Source organism: Tetranychus urticae, chromosome 2, assembly GCF_039701765.1.
Source record: "Tetranychus urticae isolate SD_2017Ah chromosome 2, NJAU_TeUrti_SD_1.0, whole genome shotgun sequence".
Taxonomy (NCBI): domain Eukaryota; kingdom Metazoa; phylum Arthropoda; class Arachnida; order Trombidiformes; family Tetranychidae; genus Tetranychus; species Tetranychus urticae.
In genome coordinates this window covers 1,232,971-1,249,659 of record NC_142959.1, presented here as the reverse complement: position 1 = coordinate 1,249,659, position 16,689 = coordinate 1,232,971, and the positions used below count along the sequence as shown (strand labels likewise).

The window sequence follows — 16,689 nt, the reverse complement described above, 5'->3', positions numbered from 1 at the left end:
TTTCACTAGGTGTTTGAGCAGCTAAGCCATGGGTCATAGGTAACATGGGAAACTTAAAATGGCATATCACTAATTACCTCACAGTGCTTTTGTTTACCTAATTGTTGCAAAATAGCAAAGAAATTCAAGCTCAATTTAATTTTCAGTCAATGTCTAAATAACTAATGATTTAATCAACATTCAAAGAGTATCAATTTGCAATTTAAACACAGGCAATCACAAAAAGATTCAAGAGAAAACATGATGAAACATTTTAAATTATTTGCAGATGACTTAACATGGTAAATATTTAAAGGAACAGAGACAAAGATGCCAAGTTTATTTGATGGATAAAGCAAACAACTTTACCTGATTTGTAACCAATGTTGTTGATGATGGCTAATTGCTTATCCTAAGATATCCTGTGATAACTAGTGGAAGAAGCTTGAGCTTTCAAGGGACAAAGTCGAGTTAATTACGAAGCAATTAGATGCTGAGTAAAAAACTGAAGTTGGTTGATTGTCATAACACATTTTTGTTAAATATAAAATAACTTTTTCGATGCTTGCAAAGACGAAATTTCAAACACTGTTGGTGCTCGATGAATGACTAAAACCGGTTCAAGTCAAGCCTTTTAAGTAAAAAATTTGACCCTTGGTCTTTGTGCTTAGGTTTATGGGAAAGGTCATGGCCATAAACACAGCTAGGGAACCCTAGAAGAAGCTATTATAACCTTCGATTATAACCCAGGAATCCTTTGTCACTCATCAAGGCAAAAAGGGACCAAATAGGTCAAGAATAATAAAACCAGGCTCAATTTGTTTTCATATTTTTGACAATAGATGGTAAAAAAAGGAGAAAGTAATGATAAAATATTCAAGTCACATCTTTCTCACATGTGAAGGTATGTTGAACCAGCTTTACAAGCACTTTACATAGAAACAATTGTCGATCAATAATTTTCTGGGATTTATTATTTGAATAAATTTCCAAAATTCTTGGCAAATCGATTGATACAAAGCGCTTTTAAATATGCTACCTAAACCTAAACATTGTCATAGAGTTGATCATTCAGCTTGACTGTCATTGATGAAATGTTTCTTTTCAATTGCTCGTTTACCATGTAAATATGGTAATAAATGGTAGCTTTTTATTACTAATTAAATCATTATATTGACTGCATTACTTTCAATCATAAATCAATGAGTTTCTTTAGAGACTAATTTGTTTCAACTCAATCTCTTGAATTTGGATGACAATTACATGGGTGACTATGGAAGTGAACTTGACTCAACTCTATTAATTGCTACCAAGAGATATTGATTACTAACTATTAATGAATGGTGAAAGGTTCTTGTAACCTTATGCTCTTGATCCAAGTTGCTATACAGAGTTCATCAAAAGTCCCAATCAAAGTTCCTGGTTTCACTTTTCAATTCTAATATTAACTTTGATTTTATTACAAATCACTTGTATCTTTAAAATTGGCCACAAATTAGATGAAGGATCAGAGACATTCAAAGGTAATCATGAAATCAAAATAAATTTCATCAGACTCTCACCATGGGCTAAATTTCCCCAGAAAATATTGTTATTTTTAATTTCGTCATTTGATTCTAATCTTTGCATGATAATCATGGTCATATAATCAGATTATCACAATAAAATGAGACAATAAACAGCATCAACTACCAAGAAAATCAGTCAGTCAGTTGCATTAATATCAATTATCTTGTATTTGTTGTAAATCGAGTCATTTCTTGCCTTTGCTTTTGCCAAAATTTTATTGTCATAATAATGGCAATTCATCTGGCATATTGTTGTTTCCGACATTGATTATCCTTACGATAATCAAGAAAATCACCAGAATGATTATTATTACCTTAAGATGCGCATCTTTTGTATCTAATGTAAGGCAAAAGTCTTGAGTTATAAGTAAGCTTGATTTGATTCGGATATTCATTTCAATTTAGCGACAGATTGGAACTTTTGATCAAATCAAGATCACTCATAAGATTGTTAGTCTTGATCATCTTTAAAATCATCAAAATGAACAAATTGATTCTGTTTAGTTTGTGCTTTTCCCTTGGATTTGCTTCATTAGGTATGTATTATTAGACCATATTGTATTGATTTGGTTGTTTCTCATGATTGACTTTGATTCTTTAGATGCTTCGGACATGGTTTGTGAGATAAAATGTTTATTTGAATGCATATCGGAACCTGTGCCTTGTAAAACTGCCAACTGTCCTTGTCCTGCTTCCAATTCAACGGGTAGTTCAGCAGCAACTCTGACCTCTGATGAAAAATCGAGCACCAATTCAAGTGAATCTTTAATAGCTGAGGCGAAATCTGACGATTCAGATTCAATATTTTCACTTAAAACATTGTCATCTTTGTTTAGTAGCTTTGGATCGAGCAAAAATGTTCAGGCAAATGAAACATCTGGTGCAGATGGGTCATCTTACGACTACAGTCAACATACTCAGAGTAACAATCAAACCAAATCATCAGGTACCTTTGATTACAGTCAATACACTTCTGATGGATCGGGATCACCTTCACTTCAAAAGACTGCATCAACCAACAAAAGCTCAGAAGCCAATTCATCGGGTAGTTTCGACTACAGTGCCTACAATACTGAACCAGCGACAATTCCTCCCAATCCAACTGGAAGCTACAATTACAGCACTTATTACGAACAGCCAAAGACCATTCCAAAAGGCGGCGCAAAATAATCGTGATAATAAAACCTTGAAAAATCCAGTTTAACTTGAAGTGGCTAGTCTAGACTCAGGAAGTCTTAAGGGCAAAACAATAACAGTTCATTTAATCTGAATTAATATATTTGTTTCTTATCTGAGTTTGTGAGTAATTTTTGTAGGGTTCAAGGTTTAACTGAGCATTTTGTAAAACAATTAAAATTATTTTAATTATTTTCATCCTTTATGTAAAAGCCAACCTCAACTATCATTGAAAATGAAATTGTATCAAAGTTGTAATTAAAGAGCAGACAAACTGAATTATAAAATAAAGATACATTGAGTTTAGCATTTAAGTTACTTTGAAACTCTTTTCGTATAAAACTGTTTCTTTTTCAAGGTGATCTACTCTTGTGAATGATTAAGTGACAGAACAGCAAAAATGAAGTTCTGGTTCAATTATCTTGTGAATAGAGAGTCGACTGTAAATGAGTGTACAGTTAGTTTGATTGTGTCCATCAAAAACTTCTCGAACTTTCCTTAGTCACAATGTTTTGAAGCTTGTATTAGCTGCTAATTTAACCTTTGAAAGCAGGTTGTGAATTGGTCTAAAATTCAATCATCAAGTCATCAATCTTCATGTTCATTGAAAATTTAATGACACAGTTTTAATGGAGTTACAATATGAAACAATATGTTGGTGATATATTTTTTATTCAAGATTGGGTCCATTCAGTTACATCGTTTGCAATTGTCAGATCTATTGATTGAAGCCTTTGTGTGAAACAACATTGATCAATATTTGACAAGTTCCTAGTCTCGTGGTTCCTATTGATTTTTCAGATGAACCACATAGCCATTGGATTAAATGAATCAAATTGTTCAAGCCTATCCGAATTTTGTTCTGGATTTACCAGTAAAACCAAAGTCTTTCTCAAACTTGTGTATGAACCATGAAACAACTCTCGGTGCAGCACTAGACTGACTTCATTTTGTTGATGACCATTTGTCGTTTTTAAGACTTTTGCAATTGCGTTGAACTTCGACCCAAGATCCTTATTTTCGAAAGTTCCCTGCATGGGCTCTGCCGATTGGCAATAAAATTTTCTGGCTTAATTACTGAACAAAACTGGTGTTATCTTTTGCTCATATGGAAACCAAACTGTGTCCAATATGCGTTCCATTATTAGCTTTGAGAAAGATTTCTTATTAACCAAAATTTTGAATGAACAAGAATTGAAGTTGAATATGGTCTTTGCTAGATGAAAACCATTATCTCGTCAAAATGAAAAAAACAGAAGCATAAACAAGATGACAATCAAAATAAATTACCATTGACAGTTAAATGAGCAGTTGAATAAACTTGATAGCAGGTTAACTCCTACATCTTGATTCAATGTTGAAAAACCTATTTATTGAGTATAATTACAGGTAATTGATATGACAGTTATATGCGTCCGGGCGAAGCTCGATTTGGTTTAAAATCTTACATAAAGAAAGTTAATAACTAAAAGCACAATTGGCCAACTTTTGAACAATAATTTTCACTTCTTTATATATAATACTATAATAGTATAAGATTTCTTTATGTTATTAACGAGATTAGGTTGAGTTTTAAGGTGTTGCGTTTAATAAGGTGCAAGTAGTCGCTAACCAGAATAAGGGTAAAGATGAAGATAGTTAATAATGTCCATTTGAACCATGCGATCTTAGTTTTTTCAACTTCTTCATCACCTTTTTATCAATATTTCGGAAGTGGTTACTCGCACCTTATTGAACGCCCTTTACTTCATTCACCTTTCTTGCATCTCACGGTGTCTTGTTTCCTTACACCTTTGAATTGATGTAATAATTGCGGAAAATATTTTTTATTCAATTAATGTTAGAATCACCTGTAAATATAAAACAATGTTTCAATGAATAATCTTGCGTTACTTTTGCTGTTACTATGGCTGGGAAAGAAAAAAGTTCAACAAATAAAATAATTTAAGATATGAAAAAACTACATCTATTAATCAACGATGATATTGATAATGATGTTGATACCAGCGAGATTTTTCGACGAATTCAAAGTACTTATAAAGCAAAAAGTTGTAAATATTTACATTAATCAGCGTATAGTGAGATCCCAGACAATGAGAATATGAGAATGCCACATAATGAGATAAATTTATCAACGATCCATGATAAGGAAAAGTTACAGTAAAGTATCAGTAACTGTGACTCTCTTGAAATAACACAAAAGCTATTTTACGAGCAAATCCTCTTTCATTGAAATGAAAACAAATGAATAATCATAAATAATGTCTTTTGCTTTTTTAATTAAAAGCGTTAGACAGAGAGACTCTACTGTAACAACTTACGAAGGTGGCTGTATATGAATTTAGTCTCAACTAATGATACCTCACTGTAAATTCAAGTGCATTTCATCAAATTTCATTTTGATTTCTTTACTTACCAATTGATTCGATTTTCTTTCGTAAAATATCGATAAAAACTCACAAAATCATCTTAAATTAACATAAAACGATAAAATTCGATCTATTAAGGGAGAATTGAAAATCATGAAATTAGTTGCTCGATGAATAGTGAAAATAAACTATTCCAAAGTATTTTCATTATCTGCGATCTAAAGATAATATTGTGAAGATAATCTTGCTTCCCCTAGTTTTGACCCTCTCTTTGCCTCTCTTAACCTAAAATTCCTTCATAGCTTGAGGGCAAACATTTGTACTTCCTTGAAGAGCAATAAACTACTTTCCTAATTTTATTCTTTAGACCCAACCCCTGTTTGCTCCTGGACGCTTATGTAGCCCAAGAGCGAGCATCTGCGCTGCGATCTCTTTCTCCTTACCTCCCTCATCTTAGATCTTGAAAAAACAACGCGTGAACCGGCAGTTGGCTAAAAGCTTCAAGAAAGAAATTGCTTGTTGTAAATGATACATATACAATGTATAACTAGAGAGATTTTAACCTAACTAACCCAATAAAGCTAAAACTCCAAAAGAAGTTCTCTTTACTTTCAAAATATTCTTTGAGTGCCCTTCTCTATTCCCTTTTTCATTTTCTTCAAATTGCGCAGATTATCTCTTTTTCCTTACTTCCTATCCCCCTTTTGTCCTTTGTCCTCTGTTACTCTCCATGGCCTGAGGGCAAACATCTGCACTTATACTTTATTGCCTTGTTTACTCTTTTTTGTTTCTTACCTTAACCACACCCTTGGAAAAGGATCCTATCTGCTACAATAAGCAGCAAGAGAAGGGAAGAACACTTAAGAAGGGATGTTGAAAGAATAGATATCATTTCTATCTTATCGTTGTACCTCACAATGAAACAATCAGCATCGAGTTAAATTTTGGTAGAGCTTCCGCAGGTGGCTAAATCGCGCCGTAAACGAAGCATTGTTGGCCATTTTGTGCAATATGAGGAAGAAAATATTCTATTGTGAATAAGTATATTTTCTTCCCCTGTGCTTGTCCCTTTCTTTTCAACGCCCTTTAATTTGTTTAACTACATAGCCTGAGGGCTGAAATCTTGAAAATATCATAAAAAACCTTTTCTTGTTGACCTTTGCTTTTTTTCTAGGAAATTTTATAGGGCAAACATTGGCTAAACTTTCTTATCTACCTTATCCTTAACGTGTTAGTTGGCAAATAAGACACAGAGAAGACTTAAGCTTGTATAGATCAGATAGATTGTGATGAATTGTTATCGAAAAGGCATGTCGCTATATGAAGTGTAACGTGCTCATGTTTTTGTAGATACTGTAAAACCTTAGTTAATGCATAACTCGGTTAACGCATAAAACGCTCCATCTACTGTTAATTAGTCGTTATTAGTCTAGTTTTCACAACTAGTTGTCATTGTAAATTTATTGAAAAAACAACGCCATCTTACTGATTTTTCTTGGAAGCTTAACCCACATTTTTATGCATACACTAAGGTTTAACAGTAACTCAAAGCTGCATAGAGCTGCCGCTATTATGGATTCAACCAAGTATTCGGGTTGGAATACACTTTCACACCGCCCTCATTCTCCAGATTTAGCCCCGGATGACTTCTTTCTCTTCTTGCATTTACAAAGTTACATTCGTAGATTGGGACTTTGAGTCCATGACGGAGCTACTAGTGGAAATCAGTCAGTTACAGTTCAGCTACAGTTACTTGAACATACCTTATAACATGAGAACCAAAAAAATAAGATGTTTATATTAAATTGATCAATAATTCAATGCAATGAAACTTATATCATTCGTAATAACATGAAAAGGGCTTTCTTATGATTTATTAAGTTAATGGTAAAAACATTCATTGGCGTTGAGATAAGATGATCCTTCTATATTGTCATAATTGGTATTTATTTAAGTTAAAGTAAATAGAAAGGAGACCACTTACATCCCTACAGACACACATCATCCCAAAATTACTTAGCAAACAATTCCTGGAAAGGTTTTATGACTACCCTTTCCCCCTTTACAACCCTATAAATGCGCATCGATAGCAGGCCAAAAGAAAACACAGAACATCATCTCACAGAAAAAAAGAGAAAAAATGTCTATCTTTTCTATCTAAGCTTAAGTGTCTTCTTTCTTTCTTATTTTCCAACTCTTGTTTTTTAAAGATAAAGAAGGTTCCGCAAATATTTGCCTTAAGGCTATTGAAGTTTCTAGAAACAAATTAGCAAGGGCCAACAATATGAGGTATTTATGGTTTTGTCAAGATGTTTACCCTCCAACAAAATAAAGGGCTTTAGGCTAACAAAAGAAAGGGGGTTAGTCTTAGCTGAAAGAAAAGATCCCATTCACAATGTATTTATAAAGGAATGAAATACTTGTTTCTCTTTTCTACTCTTGCTTCTCCTATCCTCTTTCTTTTTGAATGTATTTTCTACAAACTTTTCTACGTACTATTTATGAGAGCATTTTTGATCATTACACTGGTTTCAGGAAGTTCCCCCATCAATAACAAATGCTACTGAGGAGATTTCGCTTCGAGTTAGCCGCAACAAAGAAAAATTAGCTTTTTACCCATTAGGGGATAACGTTGCGTTATATTCTCAGAAAATTGATAAACCGTCTTATTTTCAGACAGAAAAACAAAACATTCAAGCCATTAGGCATCCATCAAAAATTGGATTTGTGAACACTCACCGATCACCAAGTTGTGACACTGGAAGTCAGAGTTTGCTTTATTGGACCCATTTGCGGGCAACAGTGTCAAGGCTGCTGGCTGGTGGAGATGATGCTTTGTATATTCATAGGGACCCTATGAAAGGAGTGGTCATAGTGGGCGATTTTAATGCAGATATAGACCGTGACCGCGAGGCAAAGAATGCTAGTCCAGAAGACAACCATCTGTGGAACTTCATAACTGAATTTAATTTAAACGTAGTAGCAACTGGTCCGACTTTTTTCAATAGAGACCAAGATGCTAGAAGGTTTGATTACATACTTAGTACTCAAAATATTTCGCTAAGCACAACGATAAATAAATTGGAAACGAAAATTTCGGACCACAGAGCGGTTTTTGTAAAACTCATCTTTCGAGATGAGCCTATCAATTCAATTCCATTTGCTGAGCATAATTGCGAAACATGGGAGAAATTTAAACGCAAAGTGCATTTTACATATCGTCCAACACTGCCATAAATGTAAAAAAATTTATCTATTTTTTAAATCTAAATAAAGACAAGAACAACAAAACTTTGTATGTTTATTTAAGTTTGACATTTGAAGTTAGACCATATTAATAAATGATTTATTTTGAACCCCTTTTCTATGAAAACTCAATTAAAACTGTAACTTTTAACTGAACGTTGGAAATATAAGGGTCCAGCTTGACCATTGTAAACTCAGTAAATAAGTAATAAAACATTAGCAAAGGGTATAAACTGACTTAAAAAGTAAGTTTCTTTGTTTCTTGCACTTAAACATCATTTTGTCGTTGCCACTATTTGTACATTGTTTTTAACAACGGTTTGATACTAATGTAAATATTTACATCTGGTACTTCATAAGTGGTGCATCCTGGATTTTCTTTATCGCCATTATCTATCTTAAACAAGCAAACAAAAGGAAATCGAATTTTTTATAGCTTCATTCTACACTTTGCAGGTGTAAAGAACGTATACTTGTACTTCTTTTCTTGAGAGTTTTAACTCAACTGAACTTGCATTAACTTTATGAACTTCAGTATATAACTTATACATTGCTCTTTGACAATCATGGAATATAATCATAAAATCAATAAGGGTGTAGATGTAATATCTTTCATTAATTATTTGGGTGTATTACATAGGAAACAATTGACCATCAGTCTTAGTTTTTCAAAGAGTTTGTTCAGTATATGGACTGACTAGTATTTGTTATTCCTAAAAATAGCAATTATAAAACAATTAGTATGTGTATATTTGCCAATTTATTGACAAATTGATAATTAAATTTTGTACAAATCCATCTTTTAATCACCGTAACAAGCGAAGGCTTCATTTTATTTTAACGTTGTCTTTCTATGGAATAAAGTCAAAAGTTTTTGTTTTATCAGCTTATATCGGTTTTTAAATGAATTTGGGGTTTTTTCAGTGCGAATCGATTGTATATAAGCACTCAATAGGCAAAAAGCAGCCGGAATTATGGGAATTGAAGTTAATTATGATAGTCAGGCAATACAAACAATATTTCAATTCAAAATTCTATGTAGCATTATTCATGCTTCAGAACAGGGTTCCTATTCTCTTTCATCTACTTTTTAAATTCAACAAAAAATTTGAATGATCAACAGTAGTTATTTAAATTTAATTTTTGCTTACACAATATTGTCACACATCAAATTTTACTTGATTAATTTGAATTATTTATTTATTATTATTTAATATTCAATTCAATGCAAACTTTGCTTTTACTAAATGTAATTCTAAACGCTCATAGTTTATTAAAATAACGTTGAGAGCATTTGAGGTGCTTTCGATTACGATTAAGAGATTTGTATGTAACAAGATAATATTGAGAGTTTCTCAGATAATTTCGATTATGATTAAGAAATTAGAATTTATTAAATTAATTGTTATTGCTAGTAGTTGATTCATCGACCTGCCTTGACCATGTAATTGTTTGCGATTGGGCGGCTGTTGCATTGCTTGTCCTTAATTTGTTGTTTACTTTTAAATAAATGTATTCCCCGACAAAACCATAAACTAATCCAACAGCTAAGCAAACGACCAAAACAATGGCTAATATACTTCCACCAGCAGAGGTGACGGTCGAGGCTTCAGCTTTTACATCATCAGATTTCCTTTCAACCAATTCGTAATTGAAACAATTGATAGCTGATCTTGGAGCAGGATCTTGAATCATCTTGGATATTGTTTTTTGTGATAACTGGCAAGTTGACTGAGCTCGGTTTTTAGGGCAGTAATTAAATGAATGGCATTTATCATCTCCAGAAACATAATCAAAACAAAGGGAAGCACATTGATCTAAGTTGACTCCTGTCTCAACGAACATTACTTCATCAACGAGGCGATTTCCAGTTATTTTGAAATTTTCAGTCTTTTTTACTGTGGATGAAAAATAAAAAATTATTAATGTCACTATAATTTGAATAGGCTTTTGTTATTAAGAATATTTGTATTGAATATTTGTATTTTATACAGAGAGGACAGTCTTTGTTTTATCTTGCACATCTTTGTATCTTACATTGACCTCATACTTACACGTATATGAATCACACTTAGCGTTTGGACTGGATAATCGGTCCAAATAAATATCATCACTTAATGCACAAACTTTATCACAATATTCAAAGGATTTACAATTAGCAGAAGCAGCACACTTAGCAGCACATTGCTCAGCATTTATGACGAGCTCTTTAACCCCAGAGTGTATCAATTGACGTCCTTTAATTTTTACAAAATCAAAAATATGATTTTTACTGTATACAGTACAATGGTCATTAGCTTCAATAGCGTCCCTCACTTTTTCATCACCGCCAACCAGCAACATTTGACTGGTCAATTGACATGAAACTTTTGATTGGTCTTTGGGATTAATGCAGAATGAGAAACTTGTACAATCTATTGCTTCAGATGTTTCACAAATGTAATAACAATCACCTAATGTTTTTATCGATTGATCAGGAGTGTAGACCAAGGGATTATTAGAGTTTAATTTATACGAGGAAAATAATTGATCAAAAAGAAGCTTAGAAGACTTGACATCTTCAGAGACATCTGAATAGATGATATTGGAAATGATGAAATCAAATAATCTTGCTTTATTGTCAGTCGGCCCAACGCTGAAGATTTTGCTAGTTACTCGGGCCAACAAGCTATCATGTAAAGTTGATAGATCAGTTTCATCAACTAGATCACGTAAATTACCCACTGGATGGCTGTATATTTCACATGCGATAGAATCTTCACCTCGAGATTCTATTAAAGTTGAAACATTCATGATAGGAGCGCACCGCTGTTCATTTTTCGTCTTTGGATCTTTACACCAAGCAATTGAGCTGCAAAATCAGAAAAAATTACAAATGTAACACACCCAAAATAATTTAGTTGATTTTATGTAGTACGCCCTTATTGATTTTTTGATTATGCTAGGGACAAATGTACAAGCTTATATAATGAAGATAAAGAATAAAATGTTCAGTTCAGTTGGAACTCTCAGCAAAATAAGTTGAAATTTCTTTCCACAAAATTAATACTTAACAATTGCAAACACATTTGTAGTGATTGTCCAAACTTGTAACATTATCTAAATACTGGAATCCTTTCCTCAATAATTAAAACTTAACCTTACCTTACTTTGCTGTAATGAGCAACTTTGGATACACAATCGGATAACGTTTTTACTTCATCTGCATATGGCTTGATTGAGTTTCTAGAAATTTGTTTATTTTGTCTAATCAGACCATCTACAATGAAAAAAGAAGAAGAATTATGAATAACTGGGCAGTTTGTATATTAATGATAATACCTGTTAGTTTTGGTTTCTCTGTAAACAGAACATGAGCTGAGATGGAGTTTTGTGAAAAATCAAAATCAATGTTGTTTATTCTCAGTGGTGATAGAGGAATCGACTTAACAATTAAGTCACGAATGCCTTTTCGTAGCATGATTAAATTTTGTTCAGCTGTTTTTAATGCCTCCTTAATTTTATCAACGTCTGTTTGATGAATAAAGTAACATTTGAGATCAGTGTATTGGATTGCAGGTATAAGCAAACTAAATTGTTGTGCTTCAAGATTTACTCACCAATTGGTCTCAACTCAAATATCAACCATAACTTATCTTTTTCTTTACTGTCACAATCAGAAAATTGGAACAGTGTTTGATATTCCGATTCTGAAATTGTTTCATAAAAATCGTGGACATCTCGTCTCGTGGTTTCTTCAAGTTGATAATTTTTCTATCAGAATATACAAAATGATTAGTATCATTCAAATTAAAGTAGTCAATTAAACTTACTTCAACGTCTAAACTATAAAGTTTCCTAGTCATACCAAGTAGTATCTTATGATCGTTACTAGGAATGGGGAAAGAAATGTCGATCTAATTATTCAAAAAAAACAAATGCCAGTGAATTAAGCGTTAGATAATAGTTAATTTTAAGCACTTGGTCAAATTATGACACTTACTTTATCAGCGAAATATTGAGTTGTGACTATTTTGGCATATTTAGTTCCTTCATAAGAAGCATCATACTCAATTTTTTCCCAAACATGAGCAATTACTCCATTCCTTTGTTCCTAATTATAACCAAAAGTGTGTTAATTTAAAACGAATTACAATGACAACCGTTTTACTTACAAATAAAATTTTCCCAAGATATTTGAAAGATCCTCTCTGCCATAATAATTCTTGGGCATCAAATTTACCATCGACAACACCAATATCATCGACTGTCATAGGAGCAATAGTGCAGCGTGGTTGTTCAAAAGCGAATGAAATTCCAGAATTGTAATCATAAATGGTTTCCAAAAGAGCATCCCCATAATCAACGATATAGCGCACAATTTTAGCTGAAGCATCGACAAATAACTAGATCATAGACCAGAAATGAAAATAATTTGTTGCTCTTTAAAAATACATTACGACGAAAAAATACCTCTAAATCAATCTGGCTGACGTCACTTTCAGAGGACTCTGAGCTTTGATAGGTGTATTCAACAGCGGAAAGATGGAAAGTGTCGGTGAGACCAATAATATCTTTGCTTGGAAATGGCATATTTTTCGTCGGATACTCAGCACATCCAATTCCTGGAGTTGGCTAATCGTTCGATAAAAAAATTATTAATTTACCATTATTGAAAAACATACAATCTCTTGCTAATAGCCATAAATCATTATTAAGCCATTGCTTTGAGAGAGAGAATAGACAAAAAATTGTTCGCTTACCGCAACATCATAACTCAAATCATCTAAATATTCCGTCAAATAGTGATCAATCGTAAAAGACTCACTTTGTCCAAGAAAAATTCCTTCAAAATCAATTCGATTTGGATCTTGATAAGCATTTGATGCTATGTAAAAAAATTAGATACATAAATTTGTATTATAAGAAAAGGCTGAAATAATTTTACCAAATAAGACTAACTAACCTTGCTTATATACAGTCACATTCAAATCAGACTCAATCTTTGCGAATTTAGAGTCCACCTGGATTCCTCTGACAACTGCAGATCCACCGTCTTGCTAAAGATAAAGTAGAGATGTTTTTAATAAGAACCATGACTATGGCTTTAAAAACCAATCAATACCCAGAATATTGGTGCTTCTCCACTTGGCGTATTTATCAATGATGCCTGTATTCGGAAATAAATTGAAGGACCAAGCATAATTAAGATTTTTTCCAGCTCGCTGCTTATATCGGGTAACTTTTGATTCCATTTTCGGTTATAATAATTGAACACTTGACAATCACTATCTATAGCATTGAAAAAAGAAAGAAAAACAAATTAATATCACAGATTGATCAAGAAAAATGGTTTGTTTACCTGTCATTACCACACGAAAGTCATCGCGTTCATCGTAAAAAATAGTGTAACTCTGAGAGCCTCTGACAACTTCAATCTTTCCTTTGCGATTGTCTTTTGAAGAAATGAATTCTTCCATATAAGTAACATGATTTGTATTCTGATGAGAAAGAAAACGTAAAATGAATAATGAACGCAATAATGAAAGATGAACAAATCAAAAGTGTAAACACTTATTTTATAGATCTACTTACCCTATTAGTCAAAGTAGCGATCAAATGAGATTCACGAAAAGGCACAAACTCGGGCAAATTTAATGGGACGTCTTCAACATGGAAAGAATTAAATTAATCCAAAATATAAATGAATGTTAAAATTAACCAAAACAAAGATCAGACTAATTCCCCTTGTAATGCTTGTACAAATTTCCCGCCTTGCCCTTATCCAATCCTTTGTGTTTTTATCGATACTTTTTGATACTCATATGATTGAGTTAATCATCGGAAATTCAGATTTTCACGCTATCTTCATAATTCCTATTTTCTTGTAAATCTTAGCCCACTCAGTTTTTCACTTTACAGATCTAGTAATTATCAGTCAAATTTTCCAAGCTCATTTCATGTAGATAAGTCGGTGCTGAAGTTAATTGAGTGGTAAACAATACGTTTACTTACCAGCTATGGATGGTGTGAAAATGAAAGACAAAAGCCAGATTGAGAAGATCATTGGAAATTAAATTAAGTTGATTGCTGAAGGCCTAAAATATTTTTTCGATGTATTCCATTTGGTGAACAAAAGAGTCAAAAATTGTGATTGGACCTGGAAATACTCAACTTTATTGAAAGTAAACCACTAGAGAAATATTTTGATTTAACATCAAAAGCAAACAGTAAAGTAACCTTTTAATATGAATGGTTTTAAATAATCAAAGGAAAATCTACTCTCTCCTGATTCGATGTAAATTATCAGTTAAACAAATCTGATTGTCTATTCAATTTGTTACCATTTAACTTGATTCTAAATTGTCATCAAGATCTAAATTCAACTACTACAACAATTCTATTCCTGTTTGATTACCAATTACGCCTCCAAAATGAGTAAAAATATTTAATTATCTAACATGGGATGTGAAATACTGAGTTACTTGAACAATTCTTGCTTTCAGAAATGAAGTGTAAAAAGAGTAGCAAATTATCATTGATTAGCCAAATAACTAGTAGCCAATTATTACAATAATTGTAATATTCAATTAGATAAAAGCAGATTCAGTTCAAGGGGATAACATCATTAAATTAGATCGCTGATTAAAACAGACAATTACTAAGAATTTTCAGTTAAATGAATGTGAAATTATCATAGTGATTATCAAATTAATAAGCCTTTGCTCGCCGGGTTTACCTAATTGACAATCTATTTTATTTAACAATAAGTTTAATTGATTTCTGTTTTGTTGCCTTAACCATAAAATATCGAGTCAAACATATTGTGATTATTTATGGAAAAATAATCTTTCCAATCACCTTTTACTCTTTTAATAGTTCATGGATCAAATTAATGTTTCAACCAGACAGATGATTCAATTAATCTTATTGATAAACTACCAAACACCTAATTGGAAATAGTTGACTAATTAATGGCGAATAATTACAACATTGATTATAACATGAGCAAGCTCAAACTAAGATCCAGTCGCTGGCAACAATTCAATGATCCTACTAAATTATGATCTATAATTTTAGTATAAAAGGAGATCGAAATGATTGTGATGATTTAATCGTGTTGCTAAACTCAATTGATTAAAGAAATAACTCCAGCAATTAGAAAAAGTAAAATGAAATTACTAATCACTTTATTTGTCGCCCTTTGTTTTGTTGCTAGCCTTGCTTCAGGTAAACACAAATTTTTTAATTCACTAATAAGAATCATTTGATTGATCCAATATTTTGATTTATCCTTTCTTTTAGCAACCTCGCGTCTTCGACGAGAACGAGCTTATCGAGATGGATTATTAGACGGACTTGGAGTTGATTACGGACGTTATTCTGATGATGATGTTTATTACAGACGAGGTAATCGCCGGTTCAGAGACAGAGCTGACTACTATGCATCCCGACCAGTTGTGTCTGTTCCTAGCTCTGCTGGCTCAGCTGCTGGACCAGATTCAAGTACTGCTAATGTTGTTCTTGGTGGCTCTCGAGGTACTACTCTCGGAGCTCGAGCTGGATCTGAACAAAGCTATGGGTCATCACGAACCAACGCAGAAGCTTATGGATCAAACTAGAAACATGAAGAAATGAACGGAACACTTTATATTTTTTTCGTTCCATCATAAAAGAAATTATTATTGTATTATAAAGACAGTTTGTATTCATTCGTAAAATGAAAAATGAAAATAAAATTTCAAATTCAGTACGAAAAATCTCGCATTTCAATATTATTATTTTTGCCATTATGCTTTGCTTTTCAATTGTTGTATATTCAAACCATTTATACTTGAGGATTAAACCATTTTGCTTAATGGAACTTAGCAAAGTGGAAATTTCAACCAATTTACGATTTAACGTTTCAAAGTAATTCATAACAGAAATCCCAATCTAACTATCAAGTGAATTCGTAGGTTTACGGCCCTTTTCATATTAAGGACCAGTCAAGGAGTCAGTCTTGTACAGCATGCAAGCTGTTGTACAGTAATGTCCAGTATTTACAAGTCAATCGACTTTCCATGTAATTGCTCGTAAATTTTTAACTATGGTTGTTACAAAATTATCACGAAAAAGACGGACAATGGCTAAATCATTTACATCAAGATTAATCCAGATAAACAATGAACTTTACAGTCGTGTTTTTTATCCGCAATCAAAATAAATCGTTTTAAAACAATTTAAATTTGTAACTTCAACAATTTTATTTTACCTGTGGATTAAATCAAGAATGAAAAATTGAGACATAAAATCAAACAAAAGGAGAAATGAGAAAATAAAAATAGATTTGCAATTGAATTGTTAATAAAAAGAAATTTAAATGCACAATT

At 32.4% G+C, this 16,689-nt stretch overlaps 3 protein-coding genes across 3 annotated transcripts; 2 read left to right on the top strand and 1 right to left on the bottom strand.

Moving 5' to 3' along the window:
- Window positions 1–1,949: 1,949 nt before the first annotated feature.
- LOC107363609 (uncharacterized) lies at window positions 1,950–3,029 on the top strand. The gene is made up of 2 exons (XM_015930855.2): window positions 1,950–2,083; window positions 2,149–3,029. The coding sequence occupies exons 1-2, from the start codon at window positions 2,029–2,031 to the stop codon at window positions 2,715–2,717; spliced, it is 624 nt and encodes a 207-aa protein (XP_015786341.2). The 5' UTR covers window positions 1,950–2,028; the 3' UTR covers window positions 2,718–3,029.
- A 6,530-nt stretch (window positions 3,030–9,559) lies between these two features.
- Window positions 9,560–14,544, bottom strand: LOC107363529 (uncharacterized). The gene is made up of 15 exons (XM_015930765.3): window positions 14,333–14,544; window positions 13,913–13,983; window positions 13,680–13,818; window positions 13,443–13,609; window positions 13,284–13,377; window positions 13,081–13,205; window positions 12,791–12,952; window positions 12,493–12,723; window positions 12,321–12,431; window positions 12,151–12,234; window positions 11,938–12,091; window positions 11,660–11,848; window positions 11,483–11,597; window positions 10,393–11,189; window positions 9,560–10,236 (listed from the first exon to the last, which is right to left on the bottom strand). Exons 1-15 carry the CDS (start codon window positions 14,382–14,384, stop codon window positions 9,737–9,739), a joined length of 2,991 nt encoding a protein of 996 aa, XP_015786251.2. The 5' UTR covers window positions 14,385–14,544; the 3' UTR covers window positions 9,560–9,736.
- An 897-nt stretch (window positions 14,545–15,441) lies between these two features.
- LOC107363530 (uncharacterized) lies at window positions 15,442–16,077 on the top strand. The gene is made up of 2 exons (XM_015930766.3): window positions 15,442–15,547; window positions 15,623–16,077. The coding sequence occupies exons 1-2, from the start codon at window positions 15,490–15,492 to the stop codon at window positions 15,937–15,939; spliced, it is 375 nt and encodes a 124-aa protein (XP_015786252.1). The 5' UTR covers window positions 15,442–15,489; the 3' UTR covers window positions 15,940–16,077.
- Window positions 16,078–16,689: the final 612 nt, after the last annotated feature.

What these genes read in the sequence shown, in the direction of transcription:
- LOC107363609 (XM_015930855.2), top strand. Translation starts at nt 2,029, where the DNA reads ATGAACAAATTGATTCTGTTTAGTTTGTGCTTTTCCCTTGGATTTGCT. An exon ending in CCTTGGATTTGCTTCATTAG is followed by an intron (nt 2,084 to 2,148) that starts GTATGTATTATT and finishes TTGATTCTTTAG; the next exon opens with ATGCTTCGGACATGGTTTGT.
- LOC107363529 (XM_015930765.3), bottom strand. Translation starts at nt 14,384, where the DNA reads ATGATCTTCTCAATCTGGCTTTTGTCTTTCATTTTCACACCATCCATA. An exon ending in ATTTGAGTTATGATGTTGCG is followed by an intron (nt 12,953 to 13,080) that starts GTAAGCGAACAA and finishes TCGAACGATTAG; the next exon opens with CCAACTCCAGGAATTGGATG. An exon ending in TAAGTGTGATTCATATACGT is followed by an intron (nt 10,237 to 10,392) that starts GTAAGTATGAGG and finishes TTTCATCCACAG; the next exon opens with TAAAAAAGACTGAAAATTTC.
- LOC107363530 (XM_015930766.3), top strand. Translation starts at nt 15,490, where the DNA reads ATGAAATTACTAATCACTTTATTTGTCGCCCTTTGTTTTGTTGCTAGC. An exon ending in TGTTGCTAGCCTTGCTTCAG is followed by an intron (nt 15,548 to 15,622) that starts GTAAACACAAAT and finishes CCTTTCTTTTAG; the next exon opens with CAACCTCGCGTCTTCGACGA.